The sequence below is a fragment of the Electrophorus electricus genome, chromosome 5, assembly GCF_041902795.1.
Source record: "Electrophorus electricus isolate QZ-2024a chromosome 5, ASM4190279v1, whole genome shotgun sequence".
In the NCBI taxonomy this organism is placed as follows: domain Eukaryota; kingdom Metazoa; phylum Chordata; class Actinopteri; order Gymnotiformes; family Gymnotidae; genus Electrophorus; species Electrophorus electricus.
This window is the reverse complement of record NC_137501.1, coordinates 8,367,603-8,393,113: the sequence shown is the minus strand read 5'-3', so window position 1 is coordinate 8,393,113 and position 25,511 is coordinate 8,367,603. Positions and strand designations below refer to the sequence as shown.

The 25,511-nt window shown below is 40.5% G+C and overlaps 1 protein-coding gene and 1 long non-coding RNA gene across 2 annotated transcripts; both read left to right on the top strand.

Annotated features, from left to right (window-relative positions):
* On the top strand, positions 1-25,455 carry LOC145657853 (uncharacterized). Its single transcript, XR_014123740.1, has 4 exons — positions 1-71; positions 4,776-4,868; positions 12,663-12,784; positions 23,297-25,455. It is a non-coding gene; the product is annotated as an uncharacterized LOC145657853 (long non-coding RNA).
* gas1a (growth arrest-specific 1a) lies at positions 719-2,912 on the top strand. Its single transcript, XM_027028449.3, has one exon. It carries the CDS (start codon positions 1,286-1,288, stop codon positions 2,078-2,080), a length of 795 nt encoding a protein of 264 aa, XP_026884250.2. The 5' UTR covers positions 719-1,285; the 3' UTR covers positions 2,081-2,912.
* Positions 25,456-25,511: the final 56 nt, after the last annotated feature.

The following is a 25,511-nucleotide window of genomic DNA, read 5'->3' as shown; positions in this document are numbered from 1 at the left end:
GTGGACTGTGTCAGTAAAAATCGGTTTCAGACGGAATAACCCCCTTTCATGCTTTTACTAGGCCAAAATATGTGAGTACAGAATACATTTTTCCAGTTGATTGCGCAATGGGAGATTTTATGTTTGCAAACTGTAATAATCTAAAAAAGAAGAGAAGACATTATGGCAGAGGCTACAGTTTCAGACATCTCTAAGATCTCTTGAAAGAAATCTATCAATACTTGATTTATGCTGTTGGATAATCAGATGCATCCCAATTATGCTAATTCAAACGTCTGATCAGGCAAGATAAGAAACGGCAGCATCACACCAACAGTAAATTATTTAACGAAAACAAATTAACGTGTTTACAAAAGAATAAACAAATTATTATACACACCTTTGTATATGAAAGTTGTAAATTTCTGTCTTTCCAATATTATATATACTTTTTGGAAGAGAACCCTGGAGGGTATTGGTTCTTAAGGAACCAGTTCTTACTATGATGATTGCATACCGTAAAAACAAATTTGCAGGTCAAAATCCTGTATATAGCTGCAGCAATTCGTGACAATGTAACAATGCTGAGCTTCGCTATGCTTTTCTCATGCTGCTGCAAGTTATTGGTAGGACGTTTTCTGCTCCACGTCCCGCCCCATACACCACCCACAAATGACGTTGATATTTACGACAACATATGGCCGGGCCAATAGCAGCCCCGCAAACTTCCGTAAGACTCGGATGGATGAAGCCAATGCGACAGGATAACAGAGGCAAGTACGTGAATTTGACGCGGAGCACTTTTATTATTTGTTTGCGTCCTCATGCATACTTAATGAAGGATGATAAGGGCACTCCCGTTTTTTCTTCAAACCACGGGTCGGTACAACTTAAGAAAGCGTGAACTTGCTCGCTCGGACGTTTAGTTCGTTACAGCAGCGAGAGCACAGAAGACTGACTCACAACTTCGCATTTTTCCGTTCTTAAGGGCTGTTCGGAGAATTATTTGAAGTTATGGAGGAACTTCTTTCAACGAAGTTATTGATGAATTGAGAATGAAGCAGTTTGTTTGGAACTGCTGAATAACAATTTTAAAAACATACATTTTATTGATTAAGGACTTGATCACCGAATATTTCCTGAGTCCCTACTGAGTGGAATCACCTCAGCGCACCATCGCATTTCAAAGCAAACTTTTGCTGGATCTGTCTTTCTATAACATGGTTTAAAATAAGGACCTTTGCACCCCGGTTGAAATGGAAAAATGAGATACACTTGTTCGACTTGACGCCAGCCGTACATAGCAATGGCAAGATTCGCGGGATCGATACGGGACTCTTGTATGTTGATCTGGCCTTTTGCTTGCGTGCTTGTATGTTTTGCTTATTTTTCCATCGCCTCTCCAACCCACGGTCGTCGGCTGATTTGTTGGCAGGCTATTTTGAACTGCCACTCGGAACCTGAATGCCACTACGCATATGGGCAGTATTTGCACGCATGTGATCCCATACTGAATGGCCAGAAGAAGAAATGCCCGAGTCACTGCATCTCCTCGTTGGTGCAGTTAAACCTGACTAAAAACGGCCCGGCGCTGGAGGACTGCAGCTGTGCTTCAGATAATTTTTGTAGGGACACCAAACGTGCCATTGAGCCATGCTTGCCGAAAACCAGTAGCATGGGTTGCACTGAAGCCCGGCGCCAGTGCGAAAGAGATTACCAGTGCCGGACTGCGATGGGTGATTATTTGCTTCACTGTGGTAAACTTTTTAGCGGGGCGACATGTACGAACGCTTGTCGAAATGTCATCGCAAATATGCGAAAACTACCAAAAGCCCAGCTCCTGGATACTTGCATCTGTGACGGGACAGAGCGGACTATATGCGAGTTTGTGAAAATAAGTATGAAAAATCTTTGCTTTGATTCTCCTCCTGTTGACGAAGAGGGCTCTAGTGGATCTGATTATGATGATGAGGATGACGAGGACGACACACCAGAGAGAACGTCTGTGGGGAGCACAGGTCTTCGCGCGGGGGCCTGGGGTGCTTTGACTGGGACGGCATCCATTTTGGTTTTGTTGCGGTTTTTTGGAATATTAAGTTAAAAATCCACGACTGTTTAATGAAAATGTCACATTCTTCTCCAAAGAATACATATGTAGCTTTGCATGACACTTGGGCGAGCTTTTGTCCTGACGATTGTCACATTTGTTATGTCACGAATCTCTATGCAAACGTATTGTTCAGAATCTGAGTTGGCCCGTGTAAACATACACTTTCGATATTTATTTCTGTGCTAAATTCTTACCTGGAAGTAATGAAGCAGTTTCCAAATATGAAGCATACATTAATATCTAAACACTACTGCATTAAAAACTATATTGCCAATATTATAAGTGCTATTTTTGTCAAACACAAACTTGAGAATGATGTATGTACACCGTAAAAAAATTATTTTGTTACCAAGAGAGTTAACAATGCGAAGCTTTAATCAGAAAGCTCTGCACTGTCAATATTAAACTAGATGTGTAAACTATTTTTTATATAAAGATGCAATTGACATTGAGTCACTGAACAACATCTGTAAAGGTATTTGGAATGCTGGAATGAGAAGTATGATAGTACTCAAGCATTCAGTTGAAAGTACTAAATATAAACATTTTGATATATCAGAGTCACATAAAAGCAATATTTTGTAATATAAAATTTCTATGAAAACAAAGGGTGATGATTCCAGCTTTAAAGGGAAGTTAGATATTAAGTGGCCTTGATTTTGCTTTTAAAATACTGTACAGTGTAAATAGATTTTTCAGAGGATCTTTAATTGTTATATAAAGATGAATTATTCACTGTGTAGAAATGTCTAAATCCACTGTATGACTGCCTCACTGTTGTACTTTTTATAGAAGGCATAAAACAAAAGTACAAAGACTAAAACGCCTATGTGTACTTTGTTTGTTGTTTGTTAATTGCATCACGTTAAGGTGATGCACTGTGTTAACAATTTTGAGAGAGCATGTTAATTTCCAGTGACTAACTCCTCTAAATTCAGGCTTACCCAGCACTGCTTGTGATGAGCAGATATAAGTATATACACAAAGAGCTTGAAGCATTGATACCCTTGGCTTTGCAAACAGAAGTGTTTGCTGAAGGTCTGAACTCTGACTTTTGGATATCTTTAGAACGTTAGCACCAAAGTGAATGGCTTTTCCCCAGGGTACATGTGCTGTGCCCAGACTGAGGAAAGACAGAGGTTTGTTTACTTTTCTATCATTGTGTTTGCTTAACAGCCTCTGTCTATATGCAGTGGCTGTGAACAAAGTTAGCCAAAAGGCAGACAGTAGCATCGCTACATGATGTGGAAGATAGATCGTCTTGATACAGGTTGTATATTTAGTCGTCTCTGAACCCGAGCGGATTGCTTTGTTAGACGTTTGAGGGGAAAGGCCTACCAAGTCATACTGCATAGGGGAGTAACGGGGTTTGGACAGTAGGCCTGACAAAGGTCGAGAGCCTTCACTAAGAAAACTTATGTTATGCTGAAGTGGTTTCTCTAAGAGAGTTGTGCCACGTTGCCCGTATGATGTGGTTTAAGATGTTTCCTTGGCATCCAGACTAAATTAACTAGCCATAAAGAGAGGATTTTGATTACCTGTTGTCTATATCGGTCAAGGATATAGCTTCCCTAAACTCAACTAAAAGCGCTATGTTTACCTTTTTGTCAAAATATTTGATCACGCATACTGTTTTGATCAAGTGCATTTAAGTACCCAGACTTGAAGATTTTCACATTAGAAGTATTCCCTATATGTCAAAGCAATGAATGATACTGGTCTAAAACCCTGCAACAGTGTGAAAGAAACCAATAAAATATATAGATTTACATTACAGACTGCCGAAAACCATAATATTGTGGGATAGCAGTTGGTTGTAAATTGTACACAACTAATTAAGTTTTAATAACATTGGCAAATTCAAGTATAACCTATGGCTTCAAAGTGAAGTAACACCCTTTTGTTAGATGGCATAAAAGTTGTTGGGAGTCTTTTCCCGTGGGAGGAATATGACAAGTTTTGTCTTTTAAAGTTTGTTTATACATTTTGTTTACTTTGTTACATGCAGGTCATTTAAGCAAAGCCACATGTCTCTCTGTCTCTGTCTCTGTCTCTCTCTCTCTCTCTCCTTCTTTCTTTCTCTCACCCCCCCCCCCCCCCCCCCCCCCCCATTACCCTGTAAACTCACTGGTCTCCTCATTCTTCCCCTCTCGTCACTGTGGTCTGCAAAACGGAGGCGATTGCTGCAAAATGTTTTATTAGAGAGGGGACAAGAGGCCTTGGGTGTGCTGAATGGAGGAGAGGTCGAGTGGCACTTTTGTCATGGTAATCTAAAGCACATAATGGCCCTGGCCCCACAATACCCAGGCACTTCATTCCTCAGAGGCTCGCTGACACCTCTTCAGAGCCGAGCCACGGGGTAGCATGTGGGAAAGATCTGCTGGCTCCTGGTCCACACACTCCATGTGGGCATCACCACTGCCTGCCTGCGTCCTGTGAGACCCATCCACCAGTGGGGGCCATTATCGGAGCCTCACCCCCTCAAACGTCGATATTCTTTCACAGCGCAATGTGCTTGCTCTCAATTTCGACCCCATGAAAAAACATAAAAAAAGAAGGGCCCAGCATGATATGCATGAAATAATAAGAGAGGGCCTCGTTTGGACAACACGTGGGAATAGCCATAACGGAGCAGCTAAGTGAGTGGCGAGTGACGAATGCCAAGGCAGTTTTGTTTTTTTTGCAGTAAATTCTCATAAAGGGTCGAGGAGGTGGAGCGCGGAGGAGAACGACTGTTGGGCAGAAGGGTCCGTATCGGTGCGTTGCAGTGTCATCACAGGTATGCTTCCAGCCTGCTACACGTAGAGGGATGGATGACCTTAGCATTTGTTCTCTTGCTTTGGCCCACATCACCTCAGAGCCATGCATGGTAGACGTGTACAAAGAGTAACTAATGAAATATTACAGAAAGTAGATGTACAGCATCCAAAAGTAGAACATATGTATGGCCTACAGAATATATGTAATATGCCACAATAGATGGTGAAATCAGTGTGGAATGTTTATCTGTACAAACCTAACTATAAAACATATATTTTTATCATTAGTGGTTTCTCTTAAAAATCTGAGATATACACACTTTATGAACTCACCAATTGTAATGTAGTTAAAACAAGGAAATCTCTCTTTTAATTGTGAAGGAGTACATGTTCAAAGTCTTGAAAAAGGAGGAGCACATGTTACAAAGTCTTGTAAATTGCAAAGTAAATTACAAATACTCTATATACTCTATATGGTACAGTACAGTAGAAGAACACTAGAGCTATGCTAGAGTCAGGTCTGCATTGCCTATATTTAACTGGATGTAGAAGGTAAATCTAACTCTAGTTTAGTAAGGATGTTTTTTTCTAGCAGAAGAAAACTTCTTTTTTTTAGGTGCCTTTTTGTACCTCTTTATATTAGCAATTTGTAGTTATTACATGTCCTACATTCTACATTACGTCTTAAATGAGAAATTGTATTTAATGCAGTGTCATTATTTTTGAGGTGCTTCCCTAATATTATTAAACCCAATAGCTGATCTCTTATGAAAAGCAACAAACATATCCATATGGCATAGTGCCTAATGACTCTGCCCTGGTTTACAAAAAGGCCTTACTTTTACAGGGCCTGGCCGCAAGACTGATTATCGTTTACAAGAGGCCATGTGTGTTTGTGCTACAGGTCTCCGGGAGTTAAAAGTATCTGTCCAGCTAATCCGTGTTTCAGTGGCTCCCGCAAAATAGATGCAAGGACGTGCATGACTCCTCTTATCAATCATACTGTTGATAAGCAAAGTCTGTCTGTTATTATACGGTTGTGACTTTGGTACTTTCAGAGGTACTGAAATAGCACTGTTAAAGTACTGATCGAAATGACTAAGCTTTTACAAAGCCCACAGGCAAACGCTCGTGTCTGGTTCATTCGCAATCCGCAACTAGACCTTTAACAGATCCTCTGTGATCACAAAACAGGACATGTCATATTAATTAACCTGTTGCAGATACTTTAGCCCTTCTAATGCTCTTCTAATGCTCTTTTGTCATTCTTTTTAATAATAAACCAGCATGTTGGGAATGGCGGTTCAGGCCTTAAACTCGACTGTTCCTCACCACACTGTCAATTCCCTTGTAGCACTGTGGAGACGAATCACAGACTTCCTTTCCTCCTGCTGGAAAATAAAGCAAATTATAGAATGATTACAGGGAGCACAGCAGGGGTGATGAACCTGGAGTCAAAAGTTTGGCCCAAAGTTTAAACTGATAAGCCACCATCATAGGCCTTTGTTGGAGTAATTACTCTTAGGTTAGAAGCGGTGATTCTCAAGTGTCGGCCTCTTTGAGTCTTGGCAGGAGGAGGTGATGGAGAAACAAGAAGACAGCCGGTATGTTCAGGACTGGGCAATAACCAGTGAAATGGAAAGTGATTTGGATGGGATTTAGGATAATCCTTTAAAGGTAACACGGGGTATTTGATGGAAGGGGCCCCCTGTCGATTCTCTCTCAAGTTTACTAAATGACAAGTGTGGACTAGAGTGGTTTCAGTGTTTTAAGTGTAAGCTAGCAAGGCCTGTTTATGAGCCTGCTCTCATATTCTCCAAAGGGGGAAAAAACATTAAGAGGGAAAATATAGATTTTTCTTCCCTTTCCTTTGCGCCTGATTGGGTTTTTAATTTTATTCTCTGAATCTATATTTGTATTCCAAGGTTTTTAAACTCTGCCACTCCCTAAGGCAAGTAAAGGAAATTCACTAAACTCACTAAATCATAACAAAAAAAGAGGACCTACTTGAACCTTCCCTCGCTGTGCTTTTCACAGGCCTTTGGCTCTTGCCAGCCAAAATCGGATTTTTTTTCCCCTATCCGAGCTGCCACTTTGATTCCATCACGGAAGACTTCTGTTGAGTTCATGGCTCTTTGAAATGAGCAACTGATCCTGAGCCCAGTCTCTGCAGAGGGGTACAGCTCTTTCGCCTGCAAGGAAAAAAAGAAAAAAAAAGGAAAAAACCCACAGGATTAAGTCAGTCACAAAGAGATCACGTACCTGGAAAGTTAGTGAGGGGCAGCTCTCGAACGTTGGGTTCCTTATATGGTACTATCAGGGATCTTGTGCTGAGTTTTGCATTCTGATTATTGTAGACTCCGAAACAACAGTTCTATATTTGTTACCAAAGATGTAAACGTGCACACACATTGTTGAAAGTGGGGCATTCTTGTTCACTGTAAATGTGGACAGAGAATAATATTTTGAAATACCTTCACCACAGTTAAGAGTGTAGAGATGAAGTTTGAAGGTTGTGATTTAGCTTCAGCTGTGGGCAAACTAACATTGAATTTTCTTGAAATAGGTATGTTTATAATAACTACTAAATGTTTGAAGTGAAATATACAGTTTCAGGGGTAATTATAATCATTGCATTAACAGCTAAGTAGCAGGATTGATTAAGGCAAGGTTAAGGTTTATGCAAGATGTTCTTTGCAGGTGCACTTTCAGTAATACCTCTAATCATAGAAGAATTAGAAATGTGTTAAACCATCAGTTATGCGGCGATTCATTCTGACATAGCCAGCAAAGCAATTCTCCATGTGCTTTAATAACCTGGACCCAAAATGTTTAGGGGTTTTTAGCATGTAGTAAAGTATACTAAAATGTATCATGGAAAAAGTGTCATTCTAATGTACCTGTTCTCACTATCTGTACTTCAGGTAATAGTCAGGCTGACACAGTGGGAAATATCTTTTGCTGCTTGAATTTAAACTCCATTTCCCATCAATCTTCAAAACATGATATCAACTTACCAAAGCCTCTTCCCCCATCTTGGAGGAATAATCTGAAGTGAATTGTGAGTCTGGGCTTCCTCTGGCAGGGAATAATGGCTGGAGAAGGAGAGGCCTTGTTTTTTATTTGTTTTTAAGGGGATAATGAGATGATAGAGAGGAAGGTTTTTTTTGTTGTTGTTGTTTTTATTTTCCTGTGGGCAACTGCCATGTAATTCATGTGACAGGTTGGGGAGGAGCTGGCAAGCAATGGTCTGGTCCTTTGCTGCGGGGAGGAAGGGCACAGTTGGGCCGGTTGCACCAACGATGCCGTGGTGATCGTTGCTAGGCTTGGGAGGCATCACAGATCAGGTGGGGTTGCTGGAGTAACTCATGGGTGTGCTGCGAATGCTGTGGATTTTGTTGCACGTTTCTTTTTGTTTTGTTATTTGGGATGTCACTTCTCAAAGTCATAGCCTTTAGCTTCAATGGGGCATCCTTGTTTGACCAATTCATATGAAACATAAGCCTGAACTGGTTAAAGGTCAGGTCAAGAATTTTAGACTTATACCACGTGTGTGTGTGTAGTATACGGAAATATGTTTTGCTGGAAAATCTGGTTCAAAATCACTATTTTTTCATTCTCTGCTTCCAACTCACCATGTTAGCAGACATGGTCTGTTTCAGATCCCCACTGATGGCCTTGGGTCATGAGAGCTATCACCAGGTAGGGGGATGTGTCCCATGTGTAGGGCAAAGAGAAAGACATGCCCCAGGAGGGCGGTTACAGCCAGGAGAGAGAAGAGTCAGTGGAATAGGTGTGTGTGTGTTGGGGTGTGTGTGTGTGTGTGTGTGTGTGTGTGTGTATATGTGTGTGTCTGTGTGAAACCATTGCCCTAACACTAGCCAAGTCCAGGTTTCCACGGCACAATGCATCATTTCAATCCCTTTGCTCACCATTAGCACCATTTACCAACACTGAATACTCCAGCCAGCAGTCCACTGGGAATATTCTCTCACCACTCCCATGCACCAAATAAAGGAGGGTCCACTTAAGAGCAAAGATGGGGTGGGGGAGAGAAAGGCAGAGGCTGAGAGGAGGATAAAAAAAAGACAAAAAACTTGCTGACATGGGACATAACTTAATTTCCACGGTCGCAGAGTGGCCAGGGTGGGGCGGTCTGCTGTGGATGACCATTTGAACTTCAATGGCTCCGGTGACCCTGAAGGGCAGCTTGAGTTTGTGTCCCACATGGCTCTGGTGGGAGGAGATGACCAGTACTGTTTATAGGCTTGACTTCTGGAAGCGATCCTTGTTCTCAACTGATCACTTCCTCTCAAGATTCAAACTCTCAATGGCTGGTGTGTAGTATTGTAAGTTAAACCCAAAAATTAAATTCTAAACATAACTTTGTAATTCTCCAAATGACAAGTTAAAAATGAACCTCTTCTAACTTTATACATTTGTTTTTTTAACTTAAAGTAGATAAAAAACAGATTGCTCTAGCATGATCATTGTAAAAGGTATATGTGGTCCAGATCAAAGTGACAATATCTTAGTGTGAAAAAAAGTCGAACGTTCTGTTTAATGTCATGTAGTGCTATGTGAACCACGAGTATCAATTACAAGTCCTTCCTTATTCTCTTTGCTCTTCTAACCCCAATTGTTCCATAAGAGCCATTGAGCTTCTTGTAGCAAGCCCACTTCCACCTGAAGGACTGGCAGGCTTCACCCCACACAGCGTCTCTAGAAAGGGCTTTTACAGCCTCGCTCCTCTGCCTCTCCATGGCAAGTCAAGAAGGCACTCGACAGCAATGGCCACAACTTACAAACCGGGGCAACATCGAATGATTAACTAAGTAGAAAATCAATCAAAGACAATAAACTAGAGGACAGCAGCAGAAAGATGGAGGTTAGGTGGGTGTGGGGGAGGGGAGGGGCCCAAACAGAATATATAATGAAGCCCAAGCTGGGGAGTTGTTAAGAGTTAATAGTCTCTGAGGAGTTGAATGAGAGGCTGGGGGTCTCACTCTATTAAGCCGACCTCAAGGGCCAGGGGCCAAATTGCACCCAGTTGTTGCCCTGAAAGAATTCATCCTTCACACATTCAGTTCACCCATTATTTTGTCCCTTTTCATGGCTAAGGCCATGCAGGAGGACCCAGGATCTAAAAGAATCACTACAGGCCCTGGAGGTGTGTGTGTGTGTGTGTGTGTGTTAGAGAGAGAGGGAGTGGAAGAGAGAGGGAGCAAGAGAGAGGGTGAGGGAGAGAGAGAGAGAGAGAGAGAGAGAGAGAGAGAGAGAGAGAGGTAGGTCATAAATATGTTGAATTGAGCGCAAGTTTAACTGGCTTTGTGTAGCAAACATAAATGATCCTTCAGAGTAATTAATTAATTCAGCATATAGTGGTTTGAGTTATTATGTAGTGAGACAACAGGCAGAATTGATATGGTTCCCAAGGAGTTTTCTCCCTTTTTGTATTACTCAAGCAAAGGGGCTGGTAATAAATTATATTTGTTGAAGTGTGTGTGTGTGTGTGTGTGTGTGACACATACATGTGTGACTGCAGTGTGTGTTAAGATCTGTTGTTGTAGTGTTATTGCCTGGTTAAGTATTAACTGGACCATCAACACTCATCAAACCGTCATCTCAGAAAGAGAAAATGAAAAGGAATGTCTTACTATGTCTTTCAACAGATCTAGTTAAATGTCCAGTGTACTTTCCCATATTCTTTCATTTGTTCCATCCCATTGCTCCATTATATGGTACTTCCAAAACATAAGACACATTCTTATAATACAAGGTGTTGCAATACATTTCTGTATCTTTTCCAGTATATATTCATATAAATTTCAGTGCAAATTATTATATACCACCATATATGGTATATAATGCAGTGTAATATCATACATATCCAATCTACATAAAAATATTTTAGATTAATATTAATGCAACATAATAATATGATGTTGTATGATAGAACATAATAGACTACTGGCAACTTCTCTAGTATTTGGTAGTATTAACTGACTTTATCCTAATGGCGTGTCTATGGGTGATACCCAATATGACACTCCCCCTCTCAGTTAAAAACACCATCAGCAGACATGCCTCTCTGAGGGGTTGCCAGCTCAACCTTCCTCAAAGAAGTGAGCATGCGTTGGCCAGAGCACATTGAATGGTATTGTGAAAGAGGTAGGGCAGCATTGCTCGTGGTATACATGTCTTCGTTATCCCCCAGAGTCCCTCCGATGCCCTGGAACACAGATACAGGCGCATTGGCACTGCCCCCACTATGCATTCCTGGCTAAGTAAGGGAGGCCGACTGTGAGGTCGAGTGTACGGGGACACTTCCTGGGCTTAGTCCCTGCACAGCAACACCATGGTCGTGTGTTTCATCCATTGCTTCCCTCCACATCTATCCTATTGTTCTTTCTCTCTCCCTCTATCTCGTGTTCTATCTCTCTCTCGCTCTCTCTGTTTTGTTCTCACGCTCTCTCGCTCTCTCTCTGTCTTGTTCTGTCTCTCTCCATCTCTTGTTCTCTCTCTCGCTCTCATTTTCTATTCTTCCTTCATGGCTCACAAGGCCCAAATATAAAGCCATATTCGCACTCTCATTCCACATTCCCCTAAGGCCAGCCTGACTGGGAAAGACAGTGTTTTGACTTTGGCCTCTATTGTGATATGTTTAAGCTCTGTCATAATTCAGCTTGTTACAGCTTTTCCTGTACTTGTTCACAGCTGTGGACCTGCATCTGAGGAACATTTTGTGTTTCTCATCCTTCTAGAAGACAAAATAATAATATCAAGTTTCAAGTTTCAAGTTTGGTTTATTTGTCACATACATAGTCATACACAGTATAACTCGCAGTGAAATGGTTGAGTGCTCTGTCCAAACTGAGGAAAAAGAAAAACATGGGTGCATAGAGAAATATTATACAAATATATATATACAATGTATGTACAATATATGTATATTATGTTTATATACACAATGTACAATGTATACATGATATGTATATATGTATGTACACAATGTACAGAATGTACAGTCCCATCTTGTAATTGACATATTTACAGTTATATGTTACATGGTGGTAATTGAACATATTTACAGTTATGTTACATGGTGGTGGTGGTGGTCCCCACAAGCTATCAATAATAGCTTGATCATTCTTGTGTTATTCCCTTGAGTGCACTGGTGCAGAGTGCCATCTAAATGGCTTATTGTCACTTGAGCCAAACTTTGTTCTGTTTTAAATTAAATTAAGTTTAATTGCCAGATTCCTCTGGCAGTAGCAACAGATGAATTAATCATTTGAACACTTTAATTATGATGTTGTTTGCTTTTTAGAGCTTGGCGCAACTCTCCAGTTAAAAATTCTTTTCAAACATTTCATTCTCTGGCCTTGCCATTTTGGTCAAAGGCCTTGCCGGGCAGATCAGATCAGCGGAACAGAGATGTGCTCCCTGATCCATTTTGTTGTTTATCCCATTTATCTTCTTCAGCCTGGATGGCCCTATCAGGTGAGCTAAGTGGGTACCCTTATACTCTGCAGGCAAAGAAAAGAGAGAGGGAGGCTGGGAAGGGATGGGGGTGGGGGCTAAGGGCAACAGCTGTTGCTTTCACAGAAACGTTTTTAACCTCTCCACTTTGCCAAGGCGCGTCCGATGTTAAAAGGCCCGTTGCCTAGGAGACGACCCTCATCCCCCCTCCCCCCTCCTGGCCTCCCCTACACGCCCACTCGTTCGTCCTTGGTTTCTGTTTTTCTCTCTCTCTCTCTCTCTCTCTCTCTCTCTCTATCTCTCTCTCATGCTGGACGGATATTGGTTTACAGGGTTGTGTTGGGCTCCAGAGCAGCAGATCCCCATGTGAAGGCCCTTGGCTCTTTGTTATGGCATGCCGATGAAGGACGGAGCTGGAATCTGGCTGACCCACCTCGCTCAACGCACCTGACGGGTGAGTGGGCGGAAAGCGAGAAATTTTAATCACGGATTCCTGACATCCTGCCTGGGTTCCGGGGGCCTGGACCCTGAGCCAGGTGTGTGCGTCTCGTGTCCTTGGATATTGGCCATCGGTGCCAATGCTGTTTTATTAGACTGAGTCGAGTTACTCAGCGCCGTATGAGTCAAGTAATGGTAATCTATGACGGATGTCTCCCATAGTGAGTAATTATGGTACTGGTGGAGTTACAAGAAGTCAGAAAAGTCATGGACAATATTGCCAGTTCCCCTTCTTACTCACACACTTTACTCTTGGTATTTAATAATGAAAAACAAATCCTTGCCTGGGCATTTTTACACACTATAGACTGCTGACTTACAACAAAGCAGGATAATTCTGCACAGGGCGGAAAGGCCTGCGTAACACCATAATTTGTAGGAACTCACAAAAGGGCCTTGTTTAGGAGTCATATTAAGTTATGCCTTCAAAGCTCATTGAAGAACTAAGTTTCCATCTGCAATAACAATCTAAATTGCAAATACATTAATGGGGCATAGACATTAATGGGACTGTGTCATTAAACCATGCTTATTATGCAGGCTGGCAAGGTGCCTTCACTTAAATGCCTCCCAATTAAAATGTAATTTAGACGCTTCATTGTATTTTGAACTTTCCACTTATGCTGGCCAGAATTAATTAAACGAAAGACCTGCTGAGAAGGCCAATTAGTTGCATCTACCATGAGGCATTCTAACAACCCCTGACATCCATGGAGCTGCTCTTTATACAATAATAAGACAAAGAAGGGGAGAGTTAGTTTGGTGTTTTGGTACAGATTAAAGATTTTTTCTTTTCTAATAAAGTTCCAAACTACTCTAATGCAGCCGTCCCTATGTGCCGATGACAGTTTTGTAGTAGAATGATGCCACGCGTATAAAGCTTGTCTATGACAAGTTGAAGCTTAATATTCTGTGATTACATATGCATTCTTACACTATTGAAAGATTTAAAGGATATTTTAAAGGCTCATATGCAGCTTTGCTTTGTTAGTTTTGTTTTGTTCATTTGAAACAGATATCAGAATGTCTAGTCTTTTTTTAAGAGCCAATCACGTGTATCTTAGATTATTTTATACGTGTTGGTTGCACTTTTGGTACACAATACACTTAAGACACTATACGGCGTCACCATAACACCTGTGTTCCACCTCTGCTGTTCCGTTCCTCATAATCTGCAAAAAATTCCACCATAACCATTTTTATTATCCTCATACCAGCAATGTCAGCTTCCCTGAAGCTGGAATGATGTCATTCGGTAAAACCTGTGGTTATTGATGGTAGACAGCTAGAGAGCACACATTACAGCAAGTCTTTGATTAAAATCATTTGGCAAAGCCTTCCACATCTTAGACAAACAGCCAGTGGGACATTTCTGTGGTAAGAACAAGCTCAACGTTGTGTTACTTATTAAAGGCTCCACGCTGACATGGACATTGCTTTTTGTCGTTATATATAACAAAGTGTCTGCTGTTTCGTTCAACAGCATGCATATTGTTCTTGTTTTTGTGTTCACATGAAGCAGGCCTTTTTGCAAATCTTACAGGATTTCTCTTGAACTTGACAGCAGTCAGGACTTCCAAGACAGCCAAGGTCCATTCCATTTGCATTCTATCTTCTGAGACGGCATTACACAGTATGAGGTTTTGTTGGCGTAATTGATTTTGAAGAACCATTTTCCATTCCCCAGGGGCAAGAAGAGAAAACAAACTAATTACAGTGTAATATAGAGCTGGTTTAGCAATTAGGAGTCTGCGAATCATTTTGATATGGCGCGTGTGCTTGTCTCTCTGTGGGAAAAACCACAACACACATTCAGCTGTCTTCAGTTGTGTGAACCACAGTGCTCTGGGCACAACCATGGAAGTCTTCTGGGAAATAAATAACTAATAGAGCTTGCCATCCACTGTGATTCCTTCCTGTATAAGACCAAAAAAAAAAAGGAAATGTTACTAAGCTGCGTTTTATAGGCACAGTTGCTGTAGCAAAGCAAGCCAGTGCTATTGAATAGCTTTTTCCTGGAAAGATCCATCATTGTTCCTAGTCTTTAGATGTGTTCTTGTTATGATATGACCTAAGAGTTGGTAAGGACTTGATGAAAATGGAACAAAACACCCTCAGTTCCCAAGAGGATTAGTTCTCTTTTATTGCAACTCGGTATGACCCTTGTTTTCATAAGCAAAGGTAGCTGAACCTGGTGTTTGGTGAGTTAGTTTCATTATGGTTAAGCACTAGCAGCAGCGGTGGTCGCAGTTAGCATTTGAATGGTGGAACTCGGCATCAGGTCAGAGCAAGAAGGCTGGTTGCATGTTTCGTCATTGCTTTCCCTTTTCTCTGACACACGAGGTGCCTTCAACCTCACAGTGTGCTTGTACAGTGTTTTTGACATCCAGGGTTTATGACAGCTTGTCAGGTCGACCTATAGAGCAGTGTAAGGTGCCGTTTCTGCAGAACTTAATCCTGTTTTATGAGTGTGTTCCAAGGGGATGCCATGACTCTAGCTCTCTGGTGCTAGCTATTTAAATGAGCTAATGTTCAACCTAAATAATAATAAACAGCAAATATTCACACGTGTAGCTTTTCACTCCACTTCAAACCAAGCCATTCCAGGACTGACAATGTGCTCTCAATTGCCAATATCCTTTCATTTCACTTAAAGGCCCCGGGGGGGGGGGGGGGACCCCATTCATCCACATTCTAAACCCTCTCTGCTCCAATATTCTTAACCAAATACAGCGGCAATGAAGAGGTCAAAGGGGGAATGAGGCACGTTTGCCCCTTTAGCCCCTTGATATATACCCTTACTACGGAACACCTGTTTTCTTCCTCTCCCTCCTCTTGGTTTACTTCAACCTTGTTTACTTTGGGATGTGTCCATTTCCCTCAGGCATTTCGCAACTCCAACTCTAAAGTTAAGTTAGGTGACCAGCAAGATCAGTCGAATTTTTAAGCCCCCCACCCCTGAACAGCTGCATGAAAAGCAGTTGGGTACAACACCAGCTCAGCTACATGCCTAAACAAACTGTTTAATTAACAATTATAGAGGGCCTAGAACACATCCAGGTCACATCACCACTGCCCTACTCTTGCTTTGTGTACAAGTGTGTTTAGGGTGTATGCTAAAATTTGTCAGTGTCATGTGAGTGAGTATAGAACCTGGTAAATCAGCTGTCATTCTTTTTGAGGAAAGGAAAATGCATGCCGTGGTGGAACCAAAAAGAGGTGTGCCCAAGAAAAATGGAGAAGTGGGCTATCAAACTTGTAAGCAGCTTCCCCAGGTTTAGTCAGGTTTCTCAGGTTCCGCTCAGCAAGCAACTTCTGGAGTCTCCTTCAAAGGTGCCATGCTGAGTTTCCCTTTTGCTCTTCTCTCTCTCACACCTACCCAATGGGCCATCCCTGCACCCCTCTTTTCATCTCTTCCTTAGTGGGGAGGATAGAGTCCAAATGTACTCTCAGCTTCACATGGAGGCCTTGTTAGTGCATCCAGCTGAGACGAAAGTCAACACACTCAGGAGAGGTGAGAAGCAGGAACAGAACCATGGAATGGGTATTATTTGGTAACCTTAGCTTGATCCAGCACATGAGAACAAATTTAGTCATGGTGAGATATAATAGCAAAGACTGGAATACTACTTGACACACATATGAGTACAAGCACACACACACACACACACACGAATTATGCAACCACGCAGGATAATTCTGTGAGCTGCAATGTCGAAGGCATAATCATGTCAATGCAAACAGAAGTAGCACGAGATTAAAGCAACACAAACACAGTCCACAGGAATGAAAAGCCCTTACAGCCCCCGCTAAACCCTGTGTGCTAGCACTGTCAGATAATGTTTTATACACGTATCACTATCACCTCTCAAATCCCTCTCAATCCTAAACTAATTCTGTTTATTGACCATAGTAATCCCAACTGAGACACTGCAAATAGCAACTTCCCTCATAGAAGAATCTGTATCTAACATATTCATCTACAGTGATTGCCACTCATACTTATCTGTCAGTTTAAAAATCACTTTAATGGTTTAAGGTCACTTTAATGGTTTAAGGTTGACTTACAAAGTGAGTGACAAGCACTAAAATCTAAAATCCTCTTTTAATTTATTTTCATTTAATTTATTGAGTTTTTGTTTTTGTTTCATTATTCACTCATTTCTTCCTAAGGCAGGTATCCATTCAGGGGGCCATGAACAGGAAGAAAAAGATATGAACAAATTAACCACTTGATCATTTTAAGGAATTTGAATCACTCACTTGGCAACAGCTGTTAAAACCCTAAAATGCGTGAAATGGCAAATTAGTGGCAAAACTAGCTTCAGTTCTGTTCTTAAAATACAGCTGAGAGGCAATAAGTCCATAAAAATGCCTGGAAATGTCATTAAAGTTAATTTCACCCCAATCATAACCTTAACCCATTAATTTATCAGTGTCAAAGTGCTGCATTAAGATATGGGACTAATAATCAGAAGTTTGTCGGTTCAAGCTCCACTATTGCCAAGTTACTGCTTTTGGGCCCCTAAGCAAGGCCCTTAACCCTCTGCTTGAATTGTACTTGGTCACAATTGTAAGTTGCTTTGGATAAAAGTCTCTGCTAAATGCCCTAACTGTATATAACTTGATATGCATTATAAGTGTCACATGTTTTAAAAATGTGCCAGCTAAGTCATTCTGGGTTGTACCTTATGCATCAAACATGGATCAACAGCATACCTTAACTAAATGGGTAGCCACTGTGCATTAAATGAGTCTGCTGATTTTCTTATGGCTAACATGGTGCATCTTAAGGACAACTCTCTGTGCCTGTGGCAGCCCATGCTAGCCATGCAATCATACACCGAGGTGTGTGTGGAGAAGTCCTCATTGAACAGATTAAAGGACAGTCTCATACTGGTCATTTGCCCCTTTTATCTGCTATGTTCGTATGAAGTTAAACTGATGTGTTATCAACACTGTTTTTCAAAAACAGTGCTATGGTTAGAGTTTGTTCAAATACTCAATTATATTAACTGCAAATGGGTCCTACAATTTTATATTGTTTCTTATGAACCCTTATCTCCATTTTTGCAGTAGATTCTATAAAAACAGTTGAAGATACAATTTTGCAACACTTGGAACACTTGCAACACCACTTAGCCACATAACTGCACAACCTAAAAAATTCCTAATGGTGTATGATGACTCAGACCCTTTACTGGAAACTGAGGGTATGAACTACACACTGCAACCTGATGACTGCAGATTTTGTGAAAAAGACTAGCAAGCTAACAAAGGACCTTAGCAATGTCACTGGTTATTGTGTCTTTTAATCATAGCTCAAAAAAGGCTGCATCTTTTGCATTTATTCGAACATTTAATGAATACTATCATTGTGGTAGCCTTAACATTCATTATGAAGGCTAATCTAAGCATAAGCAATAGATCTAGTTGTATATTCCAAACACACTCTAAACCCCTTTTTTATTCTTAGCTGAGTGTATGTTTGTATCCATAACTGGGACTGCAGTACTATAGAATGGCCATGTTAGGTGATGGAGCGGGCCTCTGTGTTGTCACTTGGCTAGCGTTGCCTTCACAATGTCTGCCAGCAAGAGATTTGTGTCTAACCCACAGCTTGGAGCTCTCAAAGTCCACTATACAGAGACAGCCACTGCTTCCCCAGACCTGAACCCTGTCCAAGTTAAAACAGCACAACTCTGGCTTGTCTCGGGATGACACAGATTGACGGTGACAAGCGAAGCTTTTTCTCGTCTGTTTTGGCCACAGCTAACTGGTGTCGACCCATTTGTTGCCATGTGTGGTTGGGATGTTTCCAGGCCAGATCCTAAATTAGAGTTCTATTCCTTTTCACTTAAATGGCTCTTGAAAATCCATGAGGACTGAAAAATGTCATTGCCCTTATCTGAGAATGTCATGAACGAATGTAACCGACTGCAGTCATGGGCAATCTGCTAAACGCATTAACAAGAAGATGTGGAAACCTTTTTCTCTGAATAGCAAAACTGCAATATTAATCTGTGCAATTCTTTATAATCTGCAAGATGGAATCAAGGAAAGAGTTGTCCAGATCTACAGAAACATCAGCAGATGGGGGACTGTCAAGTCATATATTTCAACTCCCGGGTCTGCAAATATCACTAGCGTGGAAAAGACGTAGATCCACTTAAAGTGAAAGGTCCAAAGTTGGCAGATCAATTGTTTTTAACACAATGTTGCCAGTACTTGTAAATGTGGAAGTTAAGAACAAGCACTTACATAATACTATTTTATTGCTGGCATGGTAAAAAATCTCAGAGAATGCCATATACATTCAAAATGAATATGCTGTTTATTTAAGCAAGTGCAATAACAACAGGGATTTATCTAGCAGGGAGGATAAATAGACACACATCATGATAATAGGGGACATACCTCAGGTATTCGATTAAACTAAAATTACATGATTGAACCAAACTAACACATATGCACAAACCAACAATTATGAATATTAAATTAGATTAAAGCTGAAAATATGGTTGTGGAGAGGTACACGGGACCCTGGGAGCCTCGTCGTGTGCTTCTCTGCTCTCCCATTGGTTATCCACCTACAGTCCAGTGGCAGACACAAGACTATAAATGAGACACCAAACTTTAAGATACTTGGAATGTGAAATAAATAATAATTCCTTCATAACTGTTATGCCTCATAACACAATAACATTACATAAGTCCATAATTAGACAACATTGAACAAATTAAACATTAATATTACAGTGTACCATGGAGTATTGTTTCCTTCATAGGCACAGTGAACAAAAAGGAATCTCTGAAGTCATATAAGCAACTATCAAAGCTGTAAATCATACTTAAATCAATGTTATCCTTTGTGGTTTCCCAGAAAGTATGTGTTGAATACCACAAGGGATAAAGAGGGTGGATCCATAAAATGGGGCACATCCATAGGCCTGTTAGCTTATGACTTGCAGCCTACGCTGTCCCATGCTGATCCCTTCTGATATTACCATAGCTGACCCCTATGTCACAGATCACAGGAAACATCTGAGTGAAAGATAGAGGGAGAAAAAGAGCATGGAAACCACTGGCTATGACTCCTCAGAGCAATTAAACCCAACAATTACATCACAGCAGAGAACTTGACTGTGTGCAGATACCACAGTGCCCCCTCCCTAAACTGGGCAATCTTTGTTCAAGGAATCACTACCTAACAGGATGTTGAACAAACAGGAAAGTGGTCTAAGGTAGCACCTGATGAGCACATGAGACTCCAGCTGTCCACCTCTAGGGCAGTGAGGAAGAACTGCTGCAAACACATTGTACACCACTATCAGAGACTTGTTCGTGCACTGGGCTTGCATGCTGGGTCTCGCTTGGTGCACCAGCCCATGAGGATGCACTTTGCCCAGGCTCAAATATCACCACTCACGTGGATGGGAGCCTGGGCTTGGTTTGTGGTTCTCTTTACCACAAACTTCACATCTTAGGCTTCTGGAAGTGCCATGAAGGGTGTGGGATATTCATGTCCAATCGATTTGCCTCCAAAACCCCATCCACATTCTCTTGTCATTTTAATTACATGTAAAGCTGTTGCACTCATACAAATATACTGAGGGCCTTTTTCCCAAGTGAAGTAACTAGGGAAGGATTTTCTAGGATGAAGTGCTTTGAATTAAAACTACACAATTACTGGAAGCATTTTCTGAATGCATTCACACTCTAGTGAGAAGAAGGAGGAAGGAAACTGTTGCTTGCAGCTTTGAAACTAGTACACTATTGTGCAATCGAAATCTCAGACCTTCTCGAGACTTGCAGGTCCATGGACTCAGTGTGCATTCCCAAGAAAGTCCACAGCTCCACTGTTTTAAGCCAGAGGGTCCACTTTGGATGCAGTCTTCAACAGACTTGAACTGCCAGGACACAGATGTGACATATTTGACAACATCATTTGAAAAAGGAAGGATTTTATCAGAGATTTTGATATCAAATTAATTAGCATATGTTGTATATGGGATGATAAGTGTGTTTAATTATAACTGTTTTAAACTTTATTATAACTTCTGATCTTCAACAATAGGTCCACTGGCTATGACAGTGTGACCTATCCTGTAATGTGCATTATGATAAATTGCATGCCTCTAACTGGTACTGGAACAAGGGCCAGACTGATTGGAGCTGGTAATAAACCCCTCTGCCTCCAAATTCCAGATGCAGTTATTAAATTCACAATACTATACACAACAGCAACAGTGATAGCTGCTTAGGTCTTGCTTCTGGTATTCTATTTGGTGTAGATAACCATGGAAACCAATATAACTGAAGTGAGTACCACTTTTTATATACATACAGTCAGGCAGCCTCACAGATTTGATGTGATTGCATCAACCACTTCAGCAAAAGTCACAGCATGTATGTCCAAAGTCTGAGACTGGACTCTACAGTCTGGAGAATTAGATTTGGCATGTTTCAAGTGTGATATTGAAGTTACATCAGAAGCATGGAAAAACCAGCCCTGCCTGGTATTTCTTGGGAACACTAACTTTAAAACATACTGTGTTGAGCAATACAAAGGTTCTTTTTTATTCTCTGTAAATATACTTTATCAAAAGGGCAACACAAAGTGGAAACAGCAGAGGGGAAATACCTGCCTTGTATTACGTGTTCTGGGAAAGGACTGGTCATCTGCCAGAGTCTTTCTCTCCCTAATCTGCTTTTATTCTCTTCAAAGGCAGGATAGAAATCTTACAAAAAAAAAAAAAAAAAAGGTTCCTCATATATTTTGGCCCAGGGGAATTTTGAAAGTCTTAACAATGTCCAGCATTAAAATGGGATGGGTTCAATTGAAGTCAGGTATTTACAACATGGTCTCCAACCTCTTAACAGTGTTCCTATATTACATTCATATTAGGTTTGAAATAAAGCTCACTTACTCAAATACTACTGCATTAGATGAGTACATATTTTACTATATGCACTCATCTAATGCACTATTACCTGAGTGCATATTATCCACATTATCTTGGCAGATGTATCTTTTGCTAATTTGGTAATTTGGAGTGTGTAAGATTAATTTTCTGGTTTTGACATTGCCTGATCTCAGTGGTATGCAGAGCTATAAAAAAAAACCAAAAACATGGGAATAGTGCAATGTGAGTTACAATATATTTAGATTTCATGATTGCATTTATCTAGCCAAGCTAAGAGTTTGTACTGATTTTGGTCAAAATGCAACAATTAATTAACTAAATAATTAATTGAACAAAGAAAAAAAATCTCTTTAGTGATCAGGGCTGACAGCTCTTGGTTCTGGAACCTTTAATATGCTAGGCATAGAAAATTTCAGATGGAATCCGAACTGATTTTACAGGCCCAACTGAACACAGCTCCTACTAGCGTGAGCTGAGCTAGGCTTTCCAGTGTCAGTTCACTCTCTCACCAATTTTGCTTGTTTATTTACTTTCACCAGCTGTGCGATGCACATCTATAAAGCATTATCTCTCTAAGTATATGTCTCAAATAGGCATAAAGTGGTTTATTTCTGACTGAATGCTAATCTGTGGCAGAGCTTTACGGTCCACTGCGTAGCAAACCGTGGTTTACACTGACGGCTGTCCGTGGTCCTTCTGTGGCATGCAGACTGACTCAGCTAGGACCACAAGCTGCACACAGAGCAGGGGCAGATGCAGAGATAAGGGAAAGGCTGTCCTAACTTGTATGTCGACTCCTCAGGGAGAGACAGAGGCAAAATATGGCTTAAGGAATTCCTGAAATATTCAGAAGATGCAGGAAAAAAAAAAACAGTTCTGAAACATGTGATCCTGTCTAGTATTCTCTTCTCTTTATGGGGAGATATATATGCACAAAAAGAAAAAAAAACAAAACAAAACAAGAAAATTAATAGGAAAACTGGTGAAAATGTTTATGACCACAATGAAGGCTGATGAGGATGAATATTGTCCTGTCTTTGAATATGTTCATATTAGGTTTGGTTATGTGAATGTGCTGTTTACAGACAAGTTCATTTCCAAGACACTTCCAACACTCTGCACAACACATTCTCACATTCATGAATATAGCTTGTTTTTACATCAAGCAAGGTCCAGCATTACAGTGTTAGGCCTCCTTTAATTCTAATAGCACACTGAACTATGCCATACTGAATTTATTGAGCTCCTACTGCAGTTCTTTCAATCTGTCACTTCCAAGCTGGTGCAGTTAAAGCCAAGCCATTCACATAAGATATGACTGAAATGGAGAATGCATTAGTTTTCTACAAATGCTTTGCCCGCCTATCACTCCACTTTTCCAGCTGCAATTTCTAACATTCTTAGACCATCCCCCAAGTTCATAAAAAACCTCAGGAATGGCGTCTTTCTGGATCTTCACGTAGCTGCACTACCTTGTTTTATCTTCTCAATTCCCTTGAACCCACCTAAAATTGTAACTCTATTTCCAATTTTTCCCACAGACATGCCAGAGGATAAGACTTTACTCCTATGCAAGCTTGGCAGAGGGCCACTGCAGACAGAAACCTTTGCTCTTACAGCTGCTTTTAGCAATGGGGTGGGGAGGGTGCATGAGGACTGGCTCATATAGAACAATTTGTATTGGACTATGATTGAGTGGTTGCCTGCTCTCATTTGGGAATGATTCCAGAATTCTTCGCTTCCCAAGATGGAGGAATTCTTTTAGACAAGCCCTCCAGCGTTGATGTGAATGCACTTCATAGCTCCTTTTCTGAATTGCCCTAATTCAAGTTCTAAATTGCCTAAAAAACATTGCTTTAAATAGATTGGTCTTTTGTCTCCACAACATGTCCACTGGACTCATCTGATTTCTATCTCAACTTCCATCCATTTTTAAAGAAGAACGATGCAGTGAGATAGATAGATAGATAGATAGATAGATAGATAGATAGATAGATAGATAGATAGATAGATAGATAGATAGATAGATAGATAGATAGATAGATAGATAGATAGATAGATAGATAGATAGGGGCTGTTTTTCATCATGCCCCTGTGAAATGGAATGTGGTGTCATTCATAAACAATACCGCACTGGCATATAATTTTCATCCATTCCGTTAATCCTGAGCAGGCACGGTGGGCTGATGTTGTACGTGACAAACTGTTGACGTGTTCTAATGCACCATGGAAAGGTTGCTGGCACTTAATTGCCTGCGTGGGCATCTCCTTAGCCCGACTATGGAAGAGGGCTCATATGCTGGGGAAATGCATGACTGAGAAAACAGAGAGAGAGACAGAGAGAGAGAGATGGAAGAAAGGAGGGTCCTATCCACTGAACTGCTCTCATTTTTAAGATGAGAAAACCACAGTAAACAAACAGAAAAGTACATAAACTGTTCCTCTATCAAGCATCACGGTGTTGCCAAACCCAAATCTTTTTTTCTTAAAGCCGCCTACAGCAGTTCATATGCGGTACAGCAGTTATTTAGGCATGGAGGGACTTTGAGTACTACACTGTAAAAAACTGTTTTCCTATTTTACAACATTTCACTTAACCATTTTGCATTGTGCACTGTTTTTATTTATTTTTTTACATTAAATCCAAAATGTCACACGCTACAACAACTGACCCTACTGTTGTTTGATTTATGCAGTTTGTCGTGTTTACATGTTATAAATGCAGGCATGCCAAGACTTTGAGTACTACATTGTAAAAAAATGTTTTTCCTATTTTACAACATTTCATTTAAACATTTTTGCATTGTGCATTGCTTTTATCAACAATCGAACTGTTATTTGAGTTATGTTGTCTTGTCATGTTCACATGTTATAAATGCAGTTATTACATATAAATAGATAATAAAGCCACATAATTTATCTTCACATCAACTCAACCATATTTAGTCACTCTTTCAATTACAGTTAAAAATTCAGTTAAAAATATTTCTCCATAGCAGGATTCTACAGTGTTCAATCTAAAGTATTCTGTGATATTAACAATTGTTATTGTTGTAAATTGTTATTGTTGTAAATTAATGCTGATAATAATCTGCTTATAATAAATAAACACTACCAATAGTTGAAATTTAATAACTGTAAATTAGCTGTGTGTGTAGTTAACTGTTCATTAGGGACTTCTTAGTCTGCCTGGGAAATGGGCTTCTAATTTTTTCTAAAAAGTCTACATTTAAAAAGTCTACATTTTCAAGTCTAACTTATAGGTACTTGTAGTCTGCATTAGATACCACTCTGTGTCATTAGACACCAGTTTGTGTCGTTAGACACCAGTCTGTGTCATTAGATACCAGTCTGTCATTAGGCAACAGTATGTGTCGTTAAGATACCAATCTGTGTCATTAGACAATAGCCTATGTTTTTAGATACCAGTCTGTGTCATTAGCTACCAGTCTATGTCATTAGATACCAGTCTGTGTCATTAGCTACCAGTCTATGTCATTAGATACCAGCCTGTGTCATTAGACAAGTCTGTGTCAACAGACAACAGTCTGTGTCAACTGCACCTACACGCTGTCCATTTGGATTAGACACACATTCCTATTGTGTAACAGTCATATTGTTACTTTTATTTACAACATTAAAGTGAGTAGTTACTAATTCGTTGTTCAACAACTAAGTATTAAATGAGCTCTATTGAATAAACAAGCTTTGATTTACTTGTAAGACTGTATTTTGTCACACTTCTCCATGATAGTG